The sequence below is a fragment of the Mastomys coucha genome, unplaced genomic scaffold (genome assembly GCF_008632895.1).
Source record: "Mastomys coucha isolate ucsf_1 unplaced genomic scaffold, UCSF_Mcou_1 pScaffold22, whole genome shotgun sequence".
Lineage (NCBI taxonomy): Eukaryota > Metazoa > Chordata > Mammalia > Rodentia > Muridae > Mastomys > Mastomys coucha.
Window position 1 is genome coordinate 103,265,872 of NW_022196905.1, and position 21,182 is coordinate 103,287,053.

Sequence of the window (21,182 nt, forward strand, 5' to 3'; positions counted from 1 at the left end):
CTACTTATTAACTCGTGAGTTAATAACTCATGAGTGAAGACAGACCCCAGGCAGCATTGAATTACAGAAACAGTGAAGAGGAACGTGTGGTATGAGTTTATCAGGTACAACTTGAGGTAAGAGGTGCGAAAAGGCAGAAGTTCATCAGAGCCTTCATCACCTCTTATGTGTGTGGAGCCTGGTAGCTGCAGTCCACCTGAGAGGCACATCAGACTAGGGGACATTTTACACTTGGGGCACAGCTGGGGTCTTCCAGACTTGACTCACATCATCTAGGTGTGAAGGTGAGTGTTATTTGGGGGTGACTTCATGCAGTGTCAGCAGCTGGAGGTGTATTGACAAAGCTCACGTCTGTCATCTCCACCTCTCAGAGAGCAGGCTTCTGCTGCTGCAGCAGCTGCTGCTTCAAACACTGCAGTTTCTTGCAGAGGTCTTTTTGCCTCTTCTGCTGCTCACTGGATTCAAGATAAGGCCAGTCCCCTCCCAGTGACATCTTATCCTGTCCCCATTGTCTTCCCAGAAGCTGAAACCTAGGAGCTGGTTGTTGGTTGGAGGCCAGCTGCGGGCAGGCAAGTCAGTGAGAGACACATATGGCATGGGCAGCTGTGGAGTCTGATGGGCCAGGTCTGTTTCCATGTTTCTCCTGATGCACCTTTTGCCCTGGGTCTTCCCAGGCTTGTCTTGTGCCCTCATTCAAAGACCCTCACTGGACCCAGATTCTCACAGAGATGCCCAAATAGGAGAAGGTAACACGAATCTTGCACATCCAAGACCATCATCCTCAAAGGTAATACTCCACTCCAGAAAGGAATGTCCAGCCTGGAGGCCAGTGCCACACGGAGGTGCCAGCACCAGGAAAGCATCCTTTTGGACCTTGCATGAGCTTGGAGCCACTCCGTCCCTTGCTCAGGGCTTGAGACATTGTGCTCCTTGGCTGTCAATGCAGTACTCATCTATACAAACCCCTTAGACACATGGTCTTAGCCAGAAGACACCCTCAACCTGCTGTCCACCCCCATAGTGAGTTCTGCTGCCCTGGCAGTCCTGTGGCATTTGAACAGGGCCCTGTGAGCAGCCTCTAATTCCCCCCCACCCCAGTCAGGGCTCTGGTAGAAAGATGTAAAGACAAAGTCAAAAAAAAGGCTGGGCGGTGGTGGCGCACGTCTTTAATCCCAGCACTTGGGAGGCAGAGGCAGGCAGATTTCTGAGTTCGAGGCCAGCCTGGTCTACAGAGTGAGTTCCAGGACAGCCAGGGCTATTCAGAGAGACCCTGTCTCGAAAAAAACAAAACAAAACAAAACAAGACAGGTGTCACTGGCTGGCCTTGAACATGCTATTCTCTCATAGGAATCCACCTTCTTCTGTCTTTGCTGGGGTTAAAGGTATATGTGATCACACCTGGGTAACAAAGGATATTCTTTTTTTTTTTTTAAAGATTTATTTATTATATGTAAGTACACTGTAGCTGTCTTCAGACACCTTTTCTTCTCTCTCTGGCCCTGCTTGCTCACTCAGGCCCTGCTTGCTCTGGCCCAAAGATTTATTTATTTAGTATATGTAAATATACTGTAGCTGTCTTCAGACACCCCAGAAGAAAGCATCAGATCTCATTATGGGTGGTTGTGAGCCACCACTATGTGGTTGCTGGGACTGAACTCAGGACCTCTGGAAGAGCAGTCAATGCACTTACTCGCTGAGCCATCTCTCCAGCCCACCAAGTATATTCTTGATGCCCAGGTTTTGGAGTCACTCTGATGATGCAGATGAGGAAGGCAGATGAATCTCTGTAAGTCTGAGGCTAGCCTGTTCTATACATCAAGTTCCAGGACAGCCTGGTCTATATAGAAAGGCCCAGTCTAGTCCAGGCTACCCTGGGAGGAGGTAGGTGTCGGAAAGACCAATCTGCCTCATGACTTTCCGGGATGCAGGGGATGCTCACAATGCCCTTCCTTCTGAGGCTTGGGTAGCCACTTGGTTGTAGGACACTGACAGTCATCAACAGAGCTGCTGTGACTATTTTCAAAAGACCTCCAACACCCGACTTGTTATCTGCTGACCCTTCCTCACGGGGTTGGGGGCAGAGAAGGTCACTGACTTTCTTTCTTTCTTTTTTTTTTTTAATGCGGTTCCTCTTGCACCTCTTGGTCAGCTGTATGTAATTCTGCCCTAGTTGCACACAGCCTTGTGTTAGGGAGGTGCAAGGTTTCCAAGTCGGGGAGTTACAGGGGATGCTTATCTGTGCGGCTCTAAATTGTCTTTTGGGTTCTCATTCGTGTTGGCTTGAGATTTTCTGGAGATGTAGCTGTTTTTAGGGCTACCCATGTTCTGTAAGTTAGCCCAATAAACTCACTGGTTGTCCACGCTGGTCTCCAGTGGACTACTGCTGGGGTTTGTCACTGGTGTCCTGTCACCCAGACCTGTCACTCAGCAAGGTGGCCTGACCCAAGCAAGACTCAGTGACATACACCAAATCAGACGTATAGCTGAGTCCCGAGTTTCATCTGTGTGAGCAAGGGTGGAAGGAGATCATTGGCCACCTCCTACCTCAGGTATTCTAAGTTTTCATTTACTGGACCAAGGATTAACTTGATTTTTGTGCAGTGCTAAAGACAGCGGGGGTCAAATCCAACCCCACATGGTAACATGTTCCTATAAGCTGCAAGCCCCATGCACAAAAAGTGGGAACTCGAAGGGTAGGTTCCATGCAGAAAACCTGGCAGGCTCTGGTAACGGGCTGCTGTGTCCAGGACAGTTAGGGTCATGTGTCACCCAGGGCAGACCTGTAAGGTCAGAGGAGTTCCACACAGATGGGGAGAGGGTTGTTGTGGCAGAAGTGCCACAAAAGCACAGCTCCTAGGGAGGCGAGCAGCAAGGAGTGATGCCAGCCACACACTGCCTCAGGATGTCCTTGAGGTCCTTGAAGCCCAGAGCCCATACCCCAGGGAGGGATGCAGGCAGTGACTACTTGCCTCAGAGCCAAACAAAACACTGGACCACATTTCATCCAAATCAAGGCTGTATTTATCTCTCTGTGTCGATTGACATGAAGACAGACTGTTTAAAATAACCAGAGTCCACTGCAGAAACCAGGCTGGAAGGAACGGAACAGGGTGCTAAGTGTTGATTCAGCATAAATGTGCTGCTGGTCAAGAACCAAAAAGGACAAGCTGACAACACACACACACAACACAGGAGATGGCAGGGATGCAAACCCAAAGCCTAAGGAGGGACGAAGGGATGAGAGGGTCAGTGACAGGGAGGGCAACGCCCAGACGGTGGGCGTGGGGAGGAAAAAAACCTCATCTTCCGGCAACACCTGTAGACTCTCGAATGTCTAAGATTCTGCCTGGCCTACACGAATTCATGGAACACTGCAGTAAGACTAGCGCATGGTACATGTTGGTCCTTGTGACTAGAGCCAGCCAGTCCTGAAGCCCACTATGAGTCTAAGCAGACACCCGCAAGGGTGGCTCTCTCGGAGGCCCAACCACCTTGGTGGGAAGCTCAGAAACCGGCTCCCCCTGAAAGCCCCGCGGCCTCCCAGGCTTGCATAGTTGAAGGATAGTTGTTGTAGTTAAACTGTTGAGTGTGTTCACAACTGACAGCTGAGTAGGCTTTTGTGACCACGTACACAAATAACCAGAGGGGTTTCTAGAAACTTGTTATAGACTGTCCAGGTTAAGAATTTAATAAGTTTTATAATTATATCAACAGAGTATTTACATTTTTTCCTAAAAAAAAAAAACAAACAAACCAAGGAAATACTCTTACACCTATGCATAATAGAATAAGGCAGAAAACCCAAAGTTTTGTACATTATTATTAATTACTATTTTAATATATATCTGTAACGTCGGTTCCAAGTACCAAGGGAAGGCCAGAGCCGGGCCTGAGTTCGGAGCCTCACAGTGCGGTGGACAGAAAGACCGTTTCTTTCCATAAATAAGACAAACCCTGGGGCTCAAATGGGATTTGAGAAGTTAAACTGCAAATCCCAACTAAAAATTCTTTTTTTTTTTTTTGGTTCTTTAAAATGTCGTTAGAGCACAAAATTAAGAAAAATACAAAAACCATTAAAAATGCTTTGTCACTTTGTGTGTGTGTGGGGTAAAGATACAAAGCTAAATTTTTCCCAGTGACCTAATCGCAAGCTCGGAAAATGAAGTCACCCCCAGAAAAGCGAAAAGTCCTCGACTATGTAGGCTGCAGCGTGGAGCGTGTGGCGCTGCTCCGGGACTCAGGGAACTGTGCTCAGGTCCCAAGAATTTAAGTGAGCCAGCTCGCTACACTGGGACTACCGCGCCTCCACCTCGGGCGGGTTGCACGCGGGCGAATAGTCCCGTGCCTCGCCGGGCCCCAGCGCCAGGGGCGTCGTCCTGGGCCGCGCAGGCGGCGTGGGAACCCCTCCCGCAGTCACCAGTGGAGGCGGCGCACCGAGCGCCGCGGCGGCCGGCTGGGTGCGGGCCAGGAGTGCACCGTGCAGCGCCCCAGGAGCCAGGCGCGGGTAGTGCACGGCCGGCAGCAGCGCGGCGTCCGAGTCGGGCGCGCGCGTGCGCTCCAGCTCCTCCCTGCGCGCGTCCCGCAGGCGCTCCGGGCTGTAGTCGTGAGGCTCGCGGTCCCGGTAGGCGCGCTCGGAGAGCTCGAAGGGGGAGGGTCCCGCAGCGGGCTGTGGGGCTGGGAAGGAGCGGCGCGGTAGTTCCAGGCCCCGGTAGGTGTCGCGCGGGGGATCCCACACGAAGCCTGACGTGCCCAGGCCCAGATGTGTAGCTGTGGAGTGCACGCTGACGCCCGTGAGGTCCGGTGTCTCGTCTTCCCTGCGCTCCTCCTTGACCTTCACGTCGCTCTGGGGCCGATCAGGCGTCTGCTTCCCGGACTCGCGACCCAGTAGGCCTGCCAGGCGTAGGCAGTCGCCTAGGGCTGCCTTGCAGTAGGGCGATGGAGGTCGCGCAGCCAGTTTGGCGCCATCCTCTTTGCTGGGTGAGTGGCTCTCCTTGATCCGAGTCTCAGCCTCACGCTCTGTGAGGACCCCAGGGCGGCTCAGCTCACCGGAGCCCCGCTGCAGGAGGCTGCTGATGGGGTGGCCCACTGGTGCTACAGGCGAGCCGTGGCTCAGCAGGCGCGTCTTCTCTAGGAGGTCCCTGGGGACGACAGGATAGAGCCATTACCTACAGCAGCTACAGCTGCTAGAAAGCTGTCAAGTTTCTATGACCTCAAGTTTCCTGCTGTGTGGAGCCTCTTTGTATCCTGGGCTCCTGGGCTTGTCTGGCGTTAGAAGTACCCCAGATGAGAGCACCCAGTAGACAACAGGAAGCCCTTAACATCCTTCCCAGGTTATTGGCTCGGCTCTTTATACTGCCCTGGGTGGCTGCAGCAGAGCAAACTTCTCCCACATGGAGTGCCGGTGGGGGAAAGCAAGGCATGACTGCCCCAACCCTGGAATTCTCTGCTCAAAACGTGCATTCTCAGGCACCAAGTGTGTGCAGCTGGTTTGTGTTGATTTAACCACAGATGGTTGGATCTCTGCCCTAAATACCCCCAGCAACAGCCCAAAATTACAGGCCTGTAATCCAGCCCATGAGAGGCTGAGACAGGTCAGGACTCGCAGGGTCAAAACCTACTATAAAGTTCAAGGCCAGTATGGGCAACTTGCCTTGGGGCCCTTGAGGGTCCTGTGGCAGGGATCTATTGCCACCCCTGGGCCAAGAGAGACAATAGTCCTTTACACCCACCCTTTTCTGGTAGGGTTCCCAGCTGTACAAACTCTTCTACATCTGCTCACAGAATGTGGAAGTCTGGAGCAGGCCCAGGGCTCATTTCTCACCTAGCAGAGTCTGGCACAGGGTAGGCCTGGGGGCAGGACAAGGCCCTCAGAGACTGAGCACCCTAAGGAGGTATTGTGTGTGCTGCAGGAACTGCAGGGATCAGACTAGCGTTTGTCTCCTGTGGACCTTCCACTCTACATGTCCTCAGTGCTTACAGTGGGCTCAGGCACACATGTGGTGGCCTGAGGCCACCCTAACTGGATACTGGACCTCTACCTCATACACTGGCCCACACATCTGCTTTATACCCAGCAAGCTCCTTCCAACCAATGTCTGCTATTGGAAGAAGCAGTGTATGGGGTGGCCGGCCCTTGCCCAAGTAGGGCTGCTAGGTCAGACCAAGTCACCTATGTGAGACAGGAACTCTCAAGAGTCCACCTGCCGCTGGGTATGATGGCAAATACCTTTAGTCCCAGCACTACAGAGGCTGAGGCAGAAGGATCTCTCTGTGAGTTCAAGGCTCACCTGGTCTATATAGTGAGTTCCAGGATAGCCAGGGCTATAGTCTGCCTGTCTACAGGGTCTCCCCTCTCTCTCCCATCCTCAGTGCAGGAGAGGAGGTATGTGGCACCCACAAGGGGCACTGCCTAGGGTTTACTGGACTTGAGGGCATCACTGTCTCAGGCAACTCCTAGGAATGTCAATCAAGCAGGCTTCTGGCCCTGGACTGCCTGCTAAAAACACATACTACATTGACTTTAGTAGCCTATACCTTGCTCAAATATAACTGAAGTGTACCTCCAACTCTTGTACTTGGAACATCTGTGGAGAAAGAAGGAACCCTTAAGATCTACGTCCACCCTTCCACCTGGAGGCCCTTCTGGTCTACTAATACTTAAGCTAGGGGACCCTTTATTTTGTGGTCCTAGGAACTGATGCCAGAGCCAGGCATTCATTGGGCTACACCCCAATCCAAGGAGGATTTGGGGTCCTGCACCCCTTCTTCTCACCCCTTATCTATCTCCCCACCTTTTCTGGTACCTATCTCATCTGGAGTGTGGCTGCTCACCTGCCTTACTACCTGAAACCTCTAGGTCTATGAAAGCTTGGTCCTACCTCAGGAGTGCAAACCCCATTCTGAGGTTTTACTGGTGTGAAGTCTTCCTGGTCTGTCCTCCATTCCCCCCTCGCACTGCGGACCTCTAGAGCAGAGGCCTCTGCCATTCCCCACACCAATGCATGCAACACCCACACACGAAGGTAAGATCTGGGTTCAGTTTACAAGCACCCTCAACTGATGACTCAGAGATCCTCCAGCTCCCTGCCTTCGGCTTTGTCTGCCAGGTCACTATAATTGGAGATCCCTGTTCCAGCCCGAGTCACTTTCTGGTTGTAGCCGACCATTCATTGCCAGAAATGAGCTTCGTACTTACCTTCCTAAAATGGATTCCTACACACTTTTGACTTGCCTTAAATTAAATCAGAAGATATTAGTAAGCCTGTTGACTGACTGGCTTTCAAAATCTTATAGACTCAGGAAACTTTGTAAGCAGGAAGGAAACAGTTCTCCATGTCTCTTTACACCTACTCCCGCCTTGACCTTTATTTCTCCATTTTCGAATATTAGGTGTTACCATTACCAGCTCAACACACACCACCACACCCCCCCCCCCAAGGTGGTTTCTCTGTGAAGCCCCGGCTGTTCTGGAACTCACTATAGATCCACTGGCCTCCCTCAAATTCAGAGACCCGTCTGCCTCTGCCTCCTGAGTGCTGAGATTATGCCTTTTATGTTGTTTGTTTGTTTGTTTTGAGACAGGTTTTCTCTGTGTGTAGCCCTGGATGTCCTGGAACAGGGTTTGAAGACCCGGCAGGCTAGCCTAGGACTCACAGAGATCTGTCTCCCCAGCACCGGGATTAAAGATGCCCAGCCCATCACATTCCCTAGACTCTCTCAAATGCTAGTCTGACTGACTGAAGTCACAGGAGTGAACTGAAACACAAAAGGTTCAATTAAGACCTGGGACCTCTTCCCACCAGAGGGGCCCCATAAATCCTGCCCAGGACAAAAAGACAGTTCTGCTCCATAAGGTTGTTGATGGTTTCAGGCGTGCCACAATAGAATTTTATTGGCTTTGGTGGTAAACAGGAACTGCTGGTCCCCTCCCCCCCAATCCTGAAACTGTGCTGGCAACATTCCTTGGGGAGACTGAGGTCACTCTCCACCTGGAGACAAATATTAGCTCTTTTTTTAAAAAAAAAAACAAAGTACCTTTACTGTTTTTCCTTCTCTTGTCTATTCTCAACTGAGCAGAGAGAACGCATGCTATGATCTTATCTATAGACCCTGCTTCCTCAAGCTGGGACTAAGACACTCTTACCTCTGTTTGCCATTTCTGCCTGAGTAGGCCATAGGTTCCATCCCCTCCTATATCCATCCATACTAACTAAAGTGTCTTTCTAAAGTAAAGGGTGTAATGAGCCCTGGGAGATGGTGGATCCCACAGGGATGTGTGCCCTGATTAGGGTTAGTTAGGACTGAGCTCACCTTGCACAGAAATATGGTTTGTTGCCATCTTAGCTGGTGAACTCATTAAAATGGAAGCAACCATGGACTGGGCCACCATCTTTGCTAACGACGTCACAACTCCACAAATGCCATGTGACCTTGCCACCATCTTGTAACCATATGATACCAACAAAAACCCAGCAGCATCCACAAAACTCCGTGGTACCGCCTAGTTCTCTGGAGATCACTAAACACCCTTTATAATAAACTACAGAGGTAACTAATGAACCAGCTTGCCTCCATCTTAGGCTTGAAAGCCATCTTATAATAAAGACAAATTAGATTTACTACTGTTTATGATTAAATCTGTTTCTCCTGTAACCTTAACTATAAACAGTTCATTCCAAGGAACAGCAACCAAGGAATGGCTTTGTTTCAGGAGGTTGCCATAACCATCTTACCACCCTACCTTTGTCAAAAGGTTACCATGACCACCCGTTGTCATGACCACACTATGTTTTGCTTCTATCATTCTGCCAATCTTGACCAGTCCCCCACTTGGAAATCCCCTCCCCCTGAGCTATAAAAAGCCCTATCTTGCCCATGTTCAATGCTGACCTCTCTAAACCTGCCTTAAGGGGAGGCAACCTGTGCCTACAAATGAAAAAAAGCTTGTTTTAATTAATTTGTCCATGATGATTATTTGGATAGGTTTCTTTTTTGTTTTTGTTTTTCCGAGACAGGGTTTCTCTGTGTATCCCTGGCTGTCCTGGAACTCACTCTGTAGACTAGGCTGGCCTCGAACTCAGAAATCCACCTGCCTTTGCCTCCCAAGTGCTGGGATTAAAAGTGTGCGCCACCACTGCCTGGCTGTGTTTTTTTTTTTAAATCACATCTTTGGGATTAACAGTAACATCAGAAGTTCAAATATATATATGTATAAATTATATATAATATGTAATTATATTAAAATAAGGTGAATATTTTTAGTTTTGACAGTGTGGTGGTTTGAATAAGAATGATTCCTGTAGGCTCATTTGGGTGTGGCTTTGTTGGAGAAGAGTCTTTGGGGTAGGATTTGAGGTGTAAAAAGCCCATGCCAGGCTCAGTCTGTCAGTTTCTCAGTCTTTCGATCTGTCTGTCTGTCTGTCTGAGCTACTTCTCTAGCACCACTGCTTGCTGCCATACTCCCTGCCTTGATAATGGACTGTCTCTCTGAAATTGTAAACAAGTCCCAAATTAAATGAGTTGCCGTGGTCATGGTGTCTCTCCATAGCAATAGAACAATGACTAAGACAGAAACTGGTACCAGGAGTAGGGTACTGCTATACCAGGCCTATCATGATGTTTACTGAAAGAACAGAGGCTTTAGGACTTTAGAAGAGTATTTGAATGCTTTAAACAGGCTTTACTGGGCCTTCGTAGTAGGAATATGCATGGTGCTGAGGGTGATATGAATTGTGCTGGCCCAGTTCAAGAAACAAACTTCAGAGCATAAGAATATTAGTAAGTGGCCCGCAGACCATTGTGACAAAGAATGTGGCTGCTCTTTGCTCTTGTCCTGAATGTATGCCTGAGCTGAACTGAAGAGTTTTTAATTAATGGCACCCGCAGAGGTTTCAGGACAGCCTAATATTGACTGTGTAATGTGGTTATTAGTGATGGCTCTTATGCAGACTTACAATAAAGAGGAACTGGACAGGGCTGGCGAGATGGATCAGCGGGTAAGAGCACTGACTGCTCTTCCGAAGGTCCTGAGTTCGGATCCCAGCAACCACATGGTGGCTCACAACCACCCACAATGAGATCGGACGCCCTCTTCTGGTGCGTCTGATGACAGCTGCAGAAAATTACGCCAGAGCGAGCGGGGCCCAAGTGAGGGGGGCTGGAGCGAACGGGGCCGGAGCGAGCCTGAGCAGAGGTCCTGAGATCAACAGCAGCCACACACATGATCGAACACAGTCATCTGTACAGCTACAGTGTACTCATACACATAAAAATGAAATAAAAAAATTCTTTAAAAAAAAAAAAAAAGAGGAACTGGACAAAGAGATAAAAAGTTTAAAGAAAAGCCTGATCCTAAATAGAGTAAAGGAAGTAAAGTCTACGGAAACTTGTAACCTCCAAGAAGACTTCACCCAGGTGAACCTCCCAGCTGTGAAAATGAATCAAAGGGAAGCTTAATCAGCAAAGGAAACCATCAACTACCTGAAGGAGGGGCCGAGCTCCAGCACATCCAACAGAAGGACCTGGCAGGTTCAGCCATGTGTTTCTGGTTTTAGAGACAAAGGGGCTGTGAAATCTCGCTCCACAGCTAAGGAAAGCGCCAAGGCCAGGCACGTGTCAAGGGCATCCCTGCATGGAGGCCTAAGAGGCCACTGCACAGAACTGTGAAGGTGAAGATGTTGGAGATGCCAGCTGTGGGACACGGGCCAAGGAGAGCTGCATGCTGCCTGTGGAACCAGCCTAAGAGAAAGTGTGTAATAAACAAAGCTGGAAGGAGCTGCGGTTCGGAAGAATGATTTGACATCAGACATGGAGATACATAATTAGGAATCTGCCCTGCAGGTTTTGGTCTTGCTTTGATCCTCAGCATGCTTTTTCCTCCCTTTTGGAATGATAGTATATATTCTGTGCCATTGTGTGAAATGTTTTTTGACTTTTATAGGGCATTGTAGTTAGATTGCCTTTTGAGACTTTGGACTTTGAGGCAGTCCTGAGACTGAAAGTCTATGGAGACTTGTGAAGCTGAACTAAATGCATTTTTTTGCATTATGATATGGCACAAGCCTATGGGGGGCAAGGGAGTTTGAGTAAGAACTCATAGGCTTGGGCTGGGCAAGATGGCTCAGCGGGTAAGAGCACTGATTGTTCTTCTGAAGGTCCTGAGTTTAAATCCCAGCAATGTACATGGTGGCTCACAACCACCCATAATGAGGTCTGATGCCCTCTTCTGGTGTGTCTGAAGACAGCTACAGTGTACTTATTTATAAAAATAAATAAATCTTTGGGCTGGAGCGAGTAGGGCCGACCTGAGCGAGCAGAGGTCCTAAATTCAATTCCCAAAAACCACATGAAGGGTCACAACCATCTGTACAGCTACAGTGTACTCATATACATAAAATAAGTAAATAAATCTAAAAAAGAAAAGAAAGAAAGAGAAAGAAAGAAGGAAAGAAAGAGAACTCATAGGCTCATTGGTGGGGCCTTTTTAAAGGAAATGTGTCACTGGGGGGTGAGCTCTGAGGTTTCAAAACCTAGTCCTGTGTGCCAACCTTCGCAGATCAGGAGGTAGCTTTCAGCTACTGTTCTAGCGCCATGGTTGGTGCAAGGTTGGTAATAATGGACTGACCCTCTGAAGTGTAAGCAAGCCAAATAGTTAAGAGCTTTCTTTGATAAGCCTTCCCATGGCCATCATGTCTCTTCACAGCAATGGAACAGTGACTAAGACAGTCTTTCCACAGTGCACTTACTGGATCCTAAGAAGGACCTAAGTTTTCCCAGCCACATTCCTCCAACACTGGCACACTAACAAAGGGGGCCAACACTTGAGATCTGTGAAGACTCAAGAGCTAAGCCTTGGTAAAGCACAGATCCTAACAGAGGTCCATGGGAAAAGTTGCTCCCAGTGAGGAGCTGCTATGGCAGGCAGGCACTGCTGGGTCTCAATCTCCAGGCCTGGATTCCTCTGAGATAAAATGTTCCCTCTCCCCTCCAATACTCTTTTGTTCTACATGTATCTGCTTTATGTTAAGTTTCCCTTTCACAAAGTGGACTATAAAAAAACAATTCCAACAAACAATCAGATTAGAAATTTGGATTCATTACAATATATCTTGGGGCTGGAGAAATCGCTCAGTGATTAAGTGTACTGATTGTTCTTCCAGAGGACCCAGGTTCAATTCCCAGCACCTACATGGTAGCTCACAACTGTCTGCAATTCCTGTTCCAGGGGATCCGACACCTCACACAGATATACAATGCAGTCAAAACACCAATGTATAGGGGCTGGAGAGATGGCTCAGTAGTTAAGAGCACTGACTGCTCTTCCAGAGGTCCTGAGTTCAATTCCCAACCACATGGTGGCTCACAACCATCTGTAATGGGGTTTGATGCCCTCTTCTGGTGTGTCTGAAGAGAGCAATGGTGTACTCATATACATAAAATAAATAATTCTTTAAAAAACCCCAATGTACATAAAAACAAATTTTAAAAATATATCCTCTGTATGAGTATGAATACATACTCTCTGTCTACATGACTATGGCTTGTTTTTTAATATCATGTAGTTAATGTAAGTGCTCATGTAAACTAAAGTTGTTAAACTTGACCCAACTTCATTTTGTTCTTAGTAAAACCAAAATTTTAAGAAATGAAATGATAGAAGACAAAAATACATTTAATCAATATGACCACATAGGTAAAACAAACAGATATGGCTAATGTCCCTGAACCTTTCTTTGGAAGAATTAACATTGAGTTTCTAAATCTAAAATCTGCTTTTAAGGAAAACACATAGTTAAGTTATTATCTATCTCTTTAATCCTTGTCTCAATTCTGGTTCTATAACATGGTCCTCCTTGCTTAAAGATATAAAATAGCTCTTAAGAGGTGATCAAGCCTTGTTGGAGAGGTAACTCAGCAATCATATTATTCAAGAGCACTAGAGTTCATTTCCCAGCACCCACATCAGGTCGCTCATAACCACCTCTAACTCCAGCTACAGGGGGATCTGACACCTCTCACCTCTAAGGGCATCTACACTCACATGCATATGCCTGTACACAGACATACCCATACACATAATTGAAAATAATTTAAAAACTAGAAATAAGGAGTCTTCACGAGATGATTATTCCTTCCTACTCTAGGACACATCTTCCCACTGGACAACTGCCCTCCATTTGGATAAGATGAGCAGGAAGAGAACTGTGCTTCTCAAATGTATATGATGATATACATATAAAATACAACATCTAGGGCTGGTGAGATGGCTCAGCAGGGAAGAGCACCGACTGCTCTTCGGAAGGTCATGAGTTCAAATCCCAGCAACCACATGGTGGCTCACAACCACCCATAATGAGATCTGACGCTCTCGTCTGGTACATCTGAAGACAGCTACAGTGTACTTACATATAATAAATAAATAAATCTTTAAAAAAAAAAAAAAAAAAAAAAAAGGACCAAAAAAAAAAAATACAACATCTAAAGGATATTTTGACCACTACTACTTTTATTTTTGTTTTTGTTTTATTGAGACAGGGTTTCCCTGTGTAGCCCTGGCTATCCTGGAACTCACTCTGTAGACCAGGTTGGCCTCCAACTCAGAAATCCGCCTGCCTCTGCCTCCCAAGTGCTGGGATTATAGGTGTGCGCCACCACCGCCTGGCCAGCCAGAACTTTTTTTTTTTTTTAAAGCCTACAGCACCAGGTATTTCCAGGCGGTCTCCCATCCAAGTACTAACCAGGCCCGACCCTGCTTAGCTCCCAACATCAGATGAGATTGGGAGAGTTCAGGGTGGAATGGCCATAGACCAGCCAGAACTTTTTAAATGTCAGTACCACTTCACAAAAAAGATAGAACGGACAGGCCATTTGTGGCCCCCACAGGGTCATATATTCGAATGCTTGGTCCCCAGTTGGTGGAACTATTTGAGAAGGACTAAGGTGTGGTCTTGTTGGAGGAGGTGTATTACCGGAGGTGGGCTTTGGGGTTTCAAAGCCCACACTAGGCCCAGTCTTGGGCTCTCTCAGCCTGCTACTAGTAAATCAGATGTCGCTCTCAGTTACTGCTCCAGCACTATGCCTACCTGCTGCCATGCTCTTTGCCATGATGAAAATGGACTAACTCTGAAACTTTAAGCAAGCCCTGAACTAAATGTTCTCTTTTGTACGTTGCTTTGGGCATGGTGTCTCTCTCATCACAGCAGAAGACCAGCATCTAAGGCACCATTCATGAAAACAAAGGGTGAGGGATTCATCTATGTGTCTGTTAAAAAAAAAAAGAAAGGCCTCATGCATACTGACTGAGCAAAGACTTTTTAAGACTTTTCAGGGTGACTTGCTTCAGGGCCACCCACACCCCCATCAGCAAGCCTTACCAATTCATTTCTCTCAAGTAAATCCAATAAACTCACTGGTTTCCCTGGGTGAACTCTGATGAATGTGAACTTTGGTTTGTCAGTAGGAACTTACAAGGAGGGTACAGACACTGCTTAGCTTCCCTCCCTCCCCAGGGGAAACAGTTCTCAGAGCAGATAGGAAATTCATTTGTTAATGTTATTACATTTCATGGTATTAAGGAAAAAAGTTAGAAGGATGTAAAGATGAAATTGTTTTATTGTTATGTAGAAAGGCCAAGATGGCTGGCTGGATGCTTTTGGAATGAAAAAGAAAACTGGAAGGCTTTTTCAGGTTTTGAAGGTCTGAATAAGGTATTGAAGGTACACAGAGGATGAGATCCACATATAAAATACATGTTCCCAAAGTCAAAGATTAACAATTACTAATAAATGACTAATTAAAATACATGTCTAATATTGAAAATGTCTGACTTCTATCTGGTATATTCTAACCAGTGTCCAGTCTGCAGAGGAAAATCAACAAGATGGAAAGTTTCCTCCATACTATTAAACAGTGGTCACATAGTTCTTTGACTTCTCCCGTCAATAGAGACAGACTGACTGGGAAAAGACAGAGCAGAGGAGCCAGAGGTTCCTCCCATACCCAGTGACCCCTGAGGATTGGCTCCTTAATTGGTCCTGACAGTACAAAAAACCAAAAGTTAATTTTGTGCTAGGCAGTGGTGGCACACACCTTTAATCTTAGCACTTGGGAGGCAGAGGCAGGCAGATTTCTGAATCCGAGGCCAGCCTGGTCTACAGAGTGAGTTCCAGGACAGCCAGAGCTACACAGAGAAACCCTGTCTCAAAAACAAAACAAAACAAAACAAAATTTAATTTTGGCTACCTATGTGGTCTTAGCCACTCAGTAGGAAAGTCTATCCAGAATTAAAATGATCAGTGTGTTTCTTTCGGTTTAATCTTCAGATTATACTTCGGCACGTGAAATGTTACTTGAATAATTATTTCTCACTAACAGCTCTTCCTGATATAGGTACTACCCAGATAGAGGATGTGACCTTTCGATTACTTCAGCTGAGGATTGTCTCCCTACAGCTGAGAAAAGCAGATCTATATTCTTAAATACTGAGGTCAAATCTAAAATTTGTATTTATCAGCCATGGAACAATATTTCTTCTCACAGTGTTATGTCTTTCTGCGCCCTAAGTACCCTGAGGTGCTGCCAGATACTCTGTCGTCAGACTTAAAGGTCTGGGAAATTATTCAGGATATCCAGTGGTATCCTTGGGACACTGCTAGACAATCCTATAATAGGGACCCAATACAATGTCAATTAGATAGTCTTTAATTAACTTTTCTTACAAACTTTCCAAGTGCTTGTTCCTATGGGGCTCTGGTACATGGTTCAGTGAGCTGTACAATTATATTTTACCTTACTAACTAGAGAGATGGCTCAGTAGTTAAGAGCACTGACTGATCTTCCGGAGGTCCTGAGTTCAAATCCTAGCAACCACAACCATGTATAATGGGGTCTGATGCCCTCTTCTGGAGTGTCTGAAGACAGCTACAGTGTACTTGCATATAATAAATAAATCTTTAAAAAAAATTTCCTCATCAACTTTAGTCTCTTAATGTTCTTCACAAAGTTGTATTAAAGGAGCTCTGATGGGTAATTCTTAACTTATGCTGGCCAGTGACAAATGTCTGAAGCTCTTCCACAAAATCAGTGGCCTCACATCTTACAACAAACTACAGTGACTAAAGCCACTGGTCTTGCTGACACCTATGACATGGCTGGCTGGCCTGTTCCCTTCCTTTAGTAATGGCAAACATCATCCCACAGAGGTACTCTAATTGCTGCCCTAAAACAACCCTGCTGCCAGCTACGAGACAGTTAGGTGGGCTGTGTCCCCAAACCCCTAGCAGCAGTCAGATGACCTCTAAAAGGGGGCGAATGGGACATATAACTCATCGCAACTCTGGGCATTTTTTCTTTTGGAACTTGGAGCCAAAATAGCTGGACTGAGGGCCTCTTTATGTGAATTCACCTCCCTGTCTGGTCAGCTCTCATTCAGGTCAGCTTACTATCCCTCAGGACCAATTAGATAATTTTTGGCTGTGAAAATTAAAGAGGATATGCTGTCTACCCCCCAAACTCCCTGTATATGTTCTTGGGGTCTGGAACCAAGGGTTAATGACCTACAAGCCTCAGGAAAGCTGAGAAACTCCAGACAGGTTAAGTTGATGTACTGAGAACATCTGCAGGAAGCTCCTGACGAGGTTAACAAACCGACCTTTGCTGGTATTTACAGCTGTGAGACTGGGAGGGGTAGATCTGCAGATTGAATCTTCCACCCTAAAAGTTCCCCCTTCTGACTTGTAAAGCCTCCAAGCGCCCGGCCTACACTCCCATGGACAAATCTTCTCTATTATTTTCATGTTATTGCTGTGATCAATCCTGATCTAACAGACTTGCCTGGTGAGAAACCAAACCAGGCAGGGAGGTCTCCGGGCCAGAAGAACTCACCTCTCATGCTCTTCCTGGCCCTTGTCAGGCTCTCGGTCATGGTTGGTCAGGGCTGAGAGGCGCTCCGTGTCTGGCTTGGGCCACGGGGGCGGGGTAGGAAAGGAGGGTGGCACCCGGTGCAGCCGGTTCCAAGTGTCATGGGGGCTGGGCAGGCCGAGCAAAGCTGTGCCCTCCTTGGGGGCAAAGATGCTGCTCCCTGGTGCTAAAGTGGGAGATGAAGACAGAGGGCCAGGCAGGTGAGCTGGGCACGATGCCCATCAACACTGCATTGCTCAATCCGAAGAGGCTCCCTAGAGGGAAGTCAGGGTGCAGGACAGACAGGAGGGTGAAGGGTGTTGGAATGGACGTGGCCAGTCACTTACTTAGTGCATGGCTGCCCAGGCCTCCAAACGCATGGCTGCTCAGGCTCCCGAGGCCTCCGAAAGTGCTGGATCTGCTAAAAGGGTCTGCAGGGGATGAGGAGAGGATAAGAAGGGGTCTGAAATCTACAAGTCTTCCACCCTGACCCCAAACTCATAGAGTGGCCTGGAAGCTTCTAGTCTGGGCAAGTGCCACCCATACTGGTCTGAAAGGTTGTGGCACCACTCATATCCCTCTCTATCCCATGGAAGATGCCACCCAGGCTCCCAAGTCACCTACCTGTCAGGTGACCAGTGGGCAGGAAGCTGCCATGATGAGCTGAGGGTCCGAATGGGTTGGCGGCTGGATGGGTGGCACCTGGGTGGAGAGTAACCAGGTTGACAGAGCCACCAGACCTGGGACCTCCTGCTTCTAGGGTGGGTCACAGGTAAGACACCCCAGTTTCCTTTGGAAGCCTCTATCTCCCATTCTTTCACGTCTACATCACCGTGTAGGTATATAGTTAGATCATGAGGTTGGAATTCAGATCTGGAGGCCCCTGGGGGCCCCAGAGTGGGCAGGGGCAATGGTTCTGACTGTAGTACAGCTCATACAGAGAAGCCAAGATGTGGGCAAAAATGGAGGAGGCCCAAGTAAGTGAACCATAATGTACTGATTCCCAAGGGAGAGTGGGTTTAAAACTGGAGCTAAAAATGACCCAGATGACCCAAGGGAGGCAGGTGGTCTTGGGTCCACAGCCTTCTGTGAAGTCCCTGAACATAGGTTCTGCCTGCAAGGGTCACTTTGGTACCTGACTTGGCATCTCCAATAACCAAACCCAGAACCAAGTGTGGAGAGCAGTGCGGGGACTGCTGAAGGGGGTGACTAGGGAGACCAGTGCTGGAACCTATCAAGAGCCCATCCTGCATGGGGCAGGTGGGGAGGTGGTAGGTGGGGGGAGCAGCAGGTGGTGAGGGCAGCAGATGGGGGAGGAGCAGGTGGGAGAGCAGCAGGTGAGGGGGCAGCAGTGGGGCACATATTTACTCAAAGAGGGCAGATTCAGGTGAACTTCCCACTCCAGCTGTCAGAGCTTTTGGCCTGCACTGAGGCTCTAACAAGCAAATCAACCCATCTCCTCAATTGGGCACAGAAATCAGCCCTCTCAGAGCAATTGAAATCCACTGGTGCAGTTTGGGAGATGAGCAGAAGTTGTAAACATTGGGAGAAAGCTGAACTCTCAATTCTCTAAGCTCCCAATTTAGTTAGGAAAGGGACAGCAAAGAAATAAAGGTCAAGGGAATACAGATGCCAGAGAGAAAGTCTTATGTTTAATATTTCAATGAACCTGGCAGATTAGTGAAGGGAAAGATATGCAGGCGGGGGGCTAGGCAATAAGAGCTACTTTAGTCTCTGAAAAGAGCCGGGGCTAACCATTAAAGAGAGGGTTTCTACACTGTTCCTCAGGACATGAGGAACTAAGTACCCTTGTATTGTTGGTCTATACACTCTCAATTTTTTTTTTTTTTTTTAGCTAACTGTAATTTTCTAATGAGGATGAGTGAGACATAAACATGCAGGAACGTGTCTGTACTCTTACACAACAGGGCTGTGCCTTGCTGATAGATTGGAATGAATTTTCCTTCTCGTATAGTTTCAACTCAATTCCAGTAAAAATATCAAATGTCTGCTGGACACTAGGCAGGTTTTTGTTTTGTTTTTTTTTTGGAGACAGGGTTTCTCTGTATAGCCCTGGCTGTCCTGGAACTCATTCTGTAGACCAGGCTGGCCTCCAACTCAGAAATCAGCCTGCCTCTGCCTCCCAAGTGCTGGGATTAAAGGCGTGCACCACCACCGCCCGGCAACACTGGGCAGGTTTAAGAAGACAGACAACTTTGGGAAGTAGGGAGGTGGTGGTCATCCAAGACAGGGACTGAGGGATGGATGAACATGAGACCTTGCAGAGCACTAAGAGTTATGCCCCAGGGCTTCAGCCAGGTTGGCAGCCATCAGGAACACCTCTGCTTTGAGGGTCTAGATCTGAGGGCCAGGCCAGTCCAGTCCAGAGGCTACCAGGATGCCAAATCCAGGGATGAGGAAAGCCACCACACTGTGAGGCCAGATCTGGGTAGCTAGTCAGCTCTGCCATCCTAACGTGTTAGCAAAGGTGAAAATATACTTGCCCTCATCCACCACAAATAGGCACCAGTGGGAAGAGGATGAATAGAATGAGGTATCTGGAGCTCTGAGGTAACAGACCTGAGACCTTGTGGAAGAAGAGGGATCCTGCAGAGGGAAGGCAGCCTTCACATGTGTGTGCACATGTGTGCATGCACACAGCCTGGAAGAACTTTCTCAGAGAGGCCTTCAATTTGTCTCTACCAATATCTATCTGGGTTCAGGTTTTGAGTTTAAGGAAGTTCCTCTCATGTCCATAACGGATCTGCAGCGCATACTGCGTCTAGACTTCATTCACATAGCCTCATGGTGAGTCTCTTTTTTTTCCTCCTTTAGAGGTGGGATTTGGATACATGTCAGACAGGGTCCCCAATCAACCCTGGGCATGAAGTCTTGTTGCAAAGGGCTTCCAAAGCTAAGAGCAAATAACTGCACTGCCATGCACTTAGGGAAGGCTGGGACACAGGCTGTTGGAAACAGCTTCCTATATGTGGAGACAGCACAGATACTGTCCTGGGGGTGTTGAGCTTAAAGAAGATAGAGTCCCAGTGATGAGTGATGCCAGGATGAGGAGGGACCAGGTCACCAAGCATCAGGTAATGTGGGACAGGGCCCAGGTGACACGCAGTGCCAGGGTCTTGAGTTAGAAGCACCAGGGTCATAGTATACATGGGCTGGCTTGGGGAACCATGGGGCCTTTGGACTGGAACCAGCAGTAGATAGAAAGAAAGAACACTGTGCAAGGGCCCTGGGAAAGACTCTTATCCCCATACCAGACAAGACAGACAGACCCCTGATCCCAGCTGCCCTTGGTCTCACCTGTGCTGGAGAAGAGGGGCCGGGCCAGGTCCTGTGGGTAGTGGAACCCAGAGAACATGCCTGGGGCAGGAGGCCGGCTGAACAGGTCCAGCTTTGTGCCAACCTCTAGCTTGTGGGGGTCCAGCTGCATCTGCAGAGGGACAGAGTGTGTGCCAAGGCTGTGTGCAGAGGCTTGGCCAGTGTCCCAGGCAGAACCTGAGCTGGTGGCCTAGACTATACAGGGACCTCACTGGAGGCGCCTCCTTAGGAACTGCCCATGCTCTGGCAGCCCCAGGAAAGGGGAAGAAAAGCCAGTTTTAGTGGGTTTCATCTGGAACGGAGAACCAAAACTTTACTACAGTATGCAATGCACGGAGCCACAATGGCACACACCACCTTTATACCATGGCTTTCAGTCGGTGTATTCTTTATAAAATAGCCTATTTGTATATTTCATTTCACAGAAAATATCTTCATTTAGATTTCACAAAATTCAGCTGAAAAAGCATATCCACAGGCCTAAGTGGTTCCAAATTTGCTTTTTGTCCAATGATGCAATTTATGTTTAAAAACATGAATCTAGAGCAATAAGATGGCTCAGCGGGTAGAGGTTCCTGCCGCTAAGCCTGAGGACCTGCCTTCAAGTTGTAGGGCCCACATGGTAGAAAGAGAAATCCAACTCCTTCAAGTTGTCTCTGACCTCCAAATGCATGCCATGCACACATGTATTGCATAAGCAGGTGCACACTCATATAAGCACACATACACAAATGAAACCCCTAAACCACTTAATTAAACTTATGCAGACCCGGAGTGCTTGTCCTTTGTGCTGGCCATCCCTTGAGGGCTGTGGCCAGAGGCTCCACTGAGTGTGGCTCTGAGGACGAGGACAAGGTTGCTGTCCTTTCACTTCCACCCTTGCCTGTGTGACCTGCCCTGCCTGCCACACTTTGCTATGGCCGGCATTTGGGGGCTCATGTTCCTCCTAC

The 21,182-nt window shown here is 48.0% G+C and overlaps 1 protein-coding gene and 1 pseudogene across 9 annotated transcripts in view; both read right to left on the reverse strand.

Moving 5' to 3' along the window:
- Positions 1 to 3,002: 3,002 nt before the first annotated feature.
- Fbrsl1 (fibrosin like 1) overlaps positions 3,003 to 21,182 on the reverse strand; it is a 93,121-nt gene continuing 74,941 nt past the window's right edge. For 7 of the 9 annotated variants that reach the window (XM_031337324.1, XM_031337327.1, XM_031337328.1 and 4 more), the window contains 5 exons: positions 20,215 to 20,344; positions 17,521 to 17,598; positions 17,244 to 17,327; positions 16,882 to 17,083; positions 3,004 to 5,138 (listed from right to left, as the gene is read on the reverse strand). In XM_031337324.1, coding sequence (XP_031193184.1) covers positions 4,295 to 5,138; positions 16,882 to 17,083; positions 17,244 to 17,327; positions 17,521 to 17,598; positions 20,215 to 20,344 — 1,338 coding nt within the window. In that variant the 3' untranslated portion in view covers positions 3,004 to 4,294. Of the gene's footprint in view, positions 5,139 to 16,881; positions 17,084 to 17,243; positions 17,328 to 17,520; positions 17,599 to 20,214; positions 20,345 to 21,182 lie in introns of all 9 variants that reach the window. The other 2 variants (XM_031337323.1, XM_031337332.1) reach the window with 1 other exon arrangement.
- LOC116071604 lies at positions 13,688 to 13,806 on the reverse strand (annotated as a pseudogene).